This window comes from Phoca vitulina, unplaced genomic scaffold (assembly GCF_004348235.1).
Source record: "Phoca vitulina isolate PV1807 unplaced genomic scaffold, GSC_HSeal_1.0 scaffold1, whole genome shotgun sequence".
Lineage (NCBI taxonomy): Eukaryota > Metazoa > Chordata > Mammalia > Carnivora > Phocidae > Phoca > Phoca vitulina.
In genome coordinates, this window is record NW_022589704.1 from 44,386,001 (window position 1) to 44,390,205 (window position 4,205).

Below are 4,205 nucleotides of genomic sequence, written 5' to 3' on the forward strand. Positions count from 1 at the left end.
CACTGCGGGCCTGGCAACCTCTACTGTTTACCACCCCAGGCATCCGAAGTAGGGCCCCGGGGGCGGATGACAAGTCCTGCCTCTGGGTGTGTTTCTAAGTAGGGGGACAAACTCAAAACACTTGTGCGGTCACTTAGGTCACACAAATGAGTGAAGCGGCCTAGATAGAGAAAATTGTTTTTCATTTAACTTGTAATTACATTTCATAAAAGAATCACTTATTTTGTTCCCAGTCAAAAAAATTATTACATGCTTTTCATGCTTTGTTCCATGCGGGCTTCATATGGTGGTTATTCAGTTCGTTCTTTCAACGTAGGCATTCTTTGCAGACTAAACGCAGAAAGCCATCCGTCTTCATTCCCGTAAAGAAATACGCCTTCTTCCATTCATTTCCTGAAACATCTGGCTTGCTTGATATTCCTTGCATTGCTCCCCACCTCCCTCCGCCCCGGAAAAGAAAGATAGGGTATAAGAAATTTCTTTCCTGTTTACCATAAGACAGAAAAGCAATGCAAGAGGCGCAGTAAATGGAACATAACCCCGGAGGTGCTGTTGGGAGGCAATGCTGTGGTGAGGCTCCAGTGAGCTAAAGGGGCAGCCGGGAGCAATTCCTGTTGCCGGCAGGTACGTGGGCCTTGTGTTAACATCTTTGCATCTTTCCAGAGAAGCTGGGAATCTGGAGTTTTGTGTGAAATCTCCAAATTCTTAAATAGTGGCAAGTGATTTAAAAGTGCTAAAACATCTTTCTTGCCAAACAATCTCTACCTATGGGCTACCCATGAGCCACCATGGGTTGCCATGTTTGAGTTTTTCTCTAAGAGGATAGTTTGTGAATAAGAGAATGGTATTTGAATAAAGTGTAAGGAGAGCAGGTATATATACAAAAATTGTGGAGTACAGAGAACAAGAAAGAACTGGGCAGAAGACATCCTTTATTGGAGATCATTTAAGGTCAGATAATCTATGCATTTATTACCTGCCATATTGATGTCAATGACCATTGTGCCCCAAAGTTCTTTATTCCATGTGTTGTTTACACTGTTGGGTTAAAGGATAATGATGATTAAAAAAAAAAAAACTTCTAAAGTTTTTCTGAATTATATATTGTGCTCCTGTTTTGAAAAAGAAAAAGCAAGCACAGAATTTTATATTGACAAAAGTCCCCTTTTCCCATCCCACTCCCTGAGTCCTCAGGATACCCACTGTGAACAGTTTAGGGTATATCCTTACAGATAATTTCTTTGTAATGAAGTTTAAAAAATAACTCTTTATATCATCATTTGGTTCCTTCACCAAGATTATGTTGATCTCTATCTATATCCATTCATTGATTTATAAGTGTATATGTTTCCCCCAAATTGAGTTAAAGTCATGTTTGCATTAAGGCTGTTGATATAGCAATTAAAAAAATTTTAAAACATAGAACAGATTGAAAACTTTAAAAACATAAAAGTAGGTATACAAATCTCTAGTCAAATATATTTATAATGCCTGAGAAATTCAGTCTGAGATTCCTTTCAGCCAAGACAAAAGGCCACAGAGTTTTACCTTTTCCCCCCGAATGACACTTACTTGAAACTCTTTATTACTTCAGTTAAACATTGCTGCTCTCCCGTCTCCTTTTCTCCCGTCTCGATCCACCTTTCAGAATAATCTTTGCTATCAGAACATTTTTGTTTTACAACATAGCAATTCAAGAGTAGAGTTGAAATGTTGGAAGAACCTTGTGACAACACATACACACTCATCACAAACAAGTTTGAACCGGCTACATATAAGTCACACTTTAAAAGTTAAGTGACTTTTTTCCTTATATGGAGACTTGTTTACATTTTCCAAGTCCAAAAGGGAGCAAATATTTTATCTAAAGGATGGACAAATGAGAGATCAAAGTACAAGTAAGTGCTTTTTTCCCACATTCTTCACCCTGGCCTCTATGCGAATTAGTATATATTTTTCTATTTGAACATTTTCCTTATTGCATTTTAGTGGGAGAAAAGTGCACTGAAGTAGTTATGTTCTAAACTGTCTGAGAAAGAGGTTGTCCTCAACTCATGTAGACAGTTGTAGTGGCGATTACAAATGCTAATCTAATTAAATTGATTGACAATGTAAGAGGATAAATATGTTTTATGGTAATTAAAACACTTCAGGAGAAATATATGTTTGAAGAACTGATTTTCTTACAAAATAATCCCTAATAAGCAGGACACAGTCACATAACAACTCATACCGAAAGGAATATTTGAACCTAACAAATACATATATATTCTAGAAAGAATGGTTATCCATGGAAAGGTTTGTTTTTTATCTGCTACTATGTATTTGACCAAGTACAGACAGATATCTTTTTATCTGCTAATTATAAAGTGTTTAAATAAAAGTACAATGGAAAACAACTAACATTTTAACATCTGTTATTTGTCAGTATTTTTTTATTTAATCCTCACCATAACTCAGTGAAGATGATATTATTATCTGTGTTTTATAGATGAGGAAACTGAGTCTTAGAATTAAGTGTCTGTGCTTGCACAGCAAGAAGTGGTAGAATCTAAAACCATTTCTGTCTATAACAAAAGCTATCCTCTTTTATCTCCATGCCACACAACCCTAGCATGGGCTTTTTCTAGTGGGAAGTGCCAGAAAATCCTTAATGTCCCTCAGGAGTCTATTTGTTTATGGCAAACATATTTTAACTTACACAGGGAAATGGGTATAACTTTATTAACTGACTCACTGAACAAGAGGATTTCGAATTGGAATTGCATTTCCAGGGAGCTAAAGTTTTTCCAGTTCATAGCCACCACACCCATTTAAAATGTCTTGGTTGGTCCTTGTGCAGCATTTACAATACTGTGGGATGTATGACTAAGGTATATTAGGGTGTGTGTCCTAACAGCTCTATGAGGTGGAATAGGGAAATGATTAGGAGCAGCACAGAGCTCTGGGTTTAAATTCTGGCCTTGTTATTTACCAGCTTCTGTGCTCCTGGGTAAATTGTTTAGCTTCCCTGAACCTTTGTTTGCACAATGGGAATATTAATACCTATCTCATAGGGGATCAGCATTTCTAGCCCAACACCTGATGTAGAGCCCCCAGTAAAGTGTTTCCCAAATTCATGTGAGAAAGAATTAAGGATATTCTTTGTTTCAATATCATTTATTTTTACTTGAATTACTCTTATGTAAGTGTGTCACGTTGGATGGACTATTCAGTTAAATATACCAATTAATTTTACCTGTTCATTTTTTTCTTCAAATGTAGCATATTCCCTTTGACAGTGGAAGTCTATAAGCAGATCTGTCTAGAAGAAAAGTACACTGAATTTACATTTAGTTTTAGGTCTTTGGAAAACAATTAGCTGAGATTTCTTTTGTGGACATCAGAAAGAACGTCTATTTTTAAAAACAGGAAAATTCTCATCACAGTTTTTAATTCTAATATTTCCTAAACTTCTAGGCACTTCTCTGTAAATAAAAAGGAGAGGGGGACAGAAGACTAGAAGGATGAAGAGAAGACAGATGAAAGGAAAGAGGGTAAGATATCGGGGCAAATGGGAAGGGAATTCACAACGCAAGTTCTTAATCAGGGAAGGTCAACAGAGTCCGTATGTTTATCTACTCTTCTTCCTCAGATGTCACTGAAATGACAGGAAATGAGTTCTAAAAACCTTCAGCTTCTTTTCTTGGCTTGTTCTCAACCTAGGGTAGAATCTTCAGCAGATAAAAGGTACATTTCTGGCATAAAGAAACAAGCAGGTGAGAACATATTGACATCTAAGCCCTGGCGCAAAAGGCTGTAGCACAGGTGTGAGCTCCTTTCCTGGAGTAGCTTGTCTTGACAGGTATAGAGAGCCAGTGAGGAAAGTGGGCGGAAGCACTGAATACAAAACAGCTGCTCCTCTCCACCTATGGAGAGCATGTATGCAGTGCTAATGACATGAGGACATTTGCAAAGTGAACAATTAGCCTGGAGAGGGTTAATGCTTCTAGTGAAGGTGTGGACCCCCTAGAGAAGCCCACCTGTTCTAATACTGGAAGTGAAACCCTGATTATCTTTGTGCTCTCTGCCTATGTGTCTTAAAGAAGCCTAGCCCTTGACATGACTTGCCCACTTACTCAGAAATCTTCCCAGAGCGGCGTCTATTGAGAAAAAACAACCTACTCAACAGTAGAGGAAATCCACATAAGCTACTTCAATTCATC

At 37.8% G+C, this 4,205-nt stretch overlaps 1 protein-coding gene across 1 annotated transcript; it reads right to left on the minus strand.

Annotated features, from left to right (window-relative positions):
* Window positions 1-227: 227 nt before the first annotated feature.
* Window positions 228-1,865, minus strand: LOC116640913. The gene is made up of 3 exons (XM_032418168.1): window positions 1,573-1,865; window positions 977-1,038; window positions 228-441 (listed from the first exon to the last, which is right to left on the minus strand). The coding sequence occupies exons 1-3, from the start codon at window positions 1,746-1,748 to the stop codon at window positions 308-310; spliced, it is 372 nt and encodes a 123-aa protein (XP_032274059.1). The 5' UTR covers window positions 1,749-1,865; the 3' UTR covers window positions 228-307.
* Between the last annotated feature and the right edge of the window lie 2,340 nt (window positions 1,866-4,205).

Bases quoted from the DNA above. Each gene is read 5' to 3' on its own strand.
- LOC116640913 (XM_032418168.1), bottom strand. From the start codon at position 1,748: ATGAGTGTGTATGTGTTGTCACAAGGTTCTTCCAACATTTCAACTCTA. The intron at 1,039-1,572 runs GTAAGTGTCATT...TTAACCCAACAG, and splicing joins GAAGTAATAAAGAGTTTCAA to TGTAAACAACACATGGAATA. The intron at 442-976 runs GTAATAAATGCA...TCCGGGGCGGAG, and splicing joins CATTGACATCAATATGGCAG to GGAGGTGGGGAGCAATGCAA.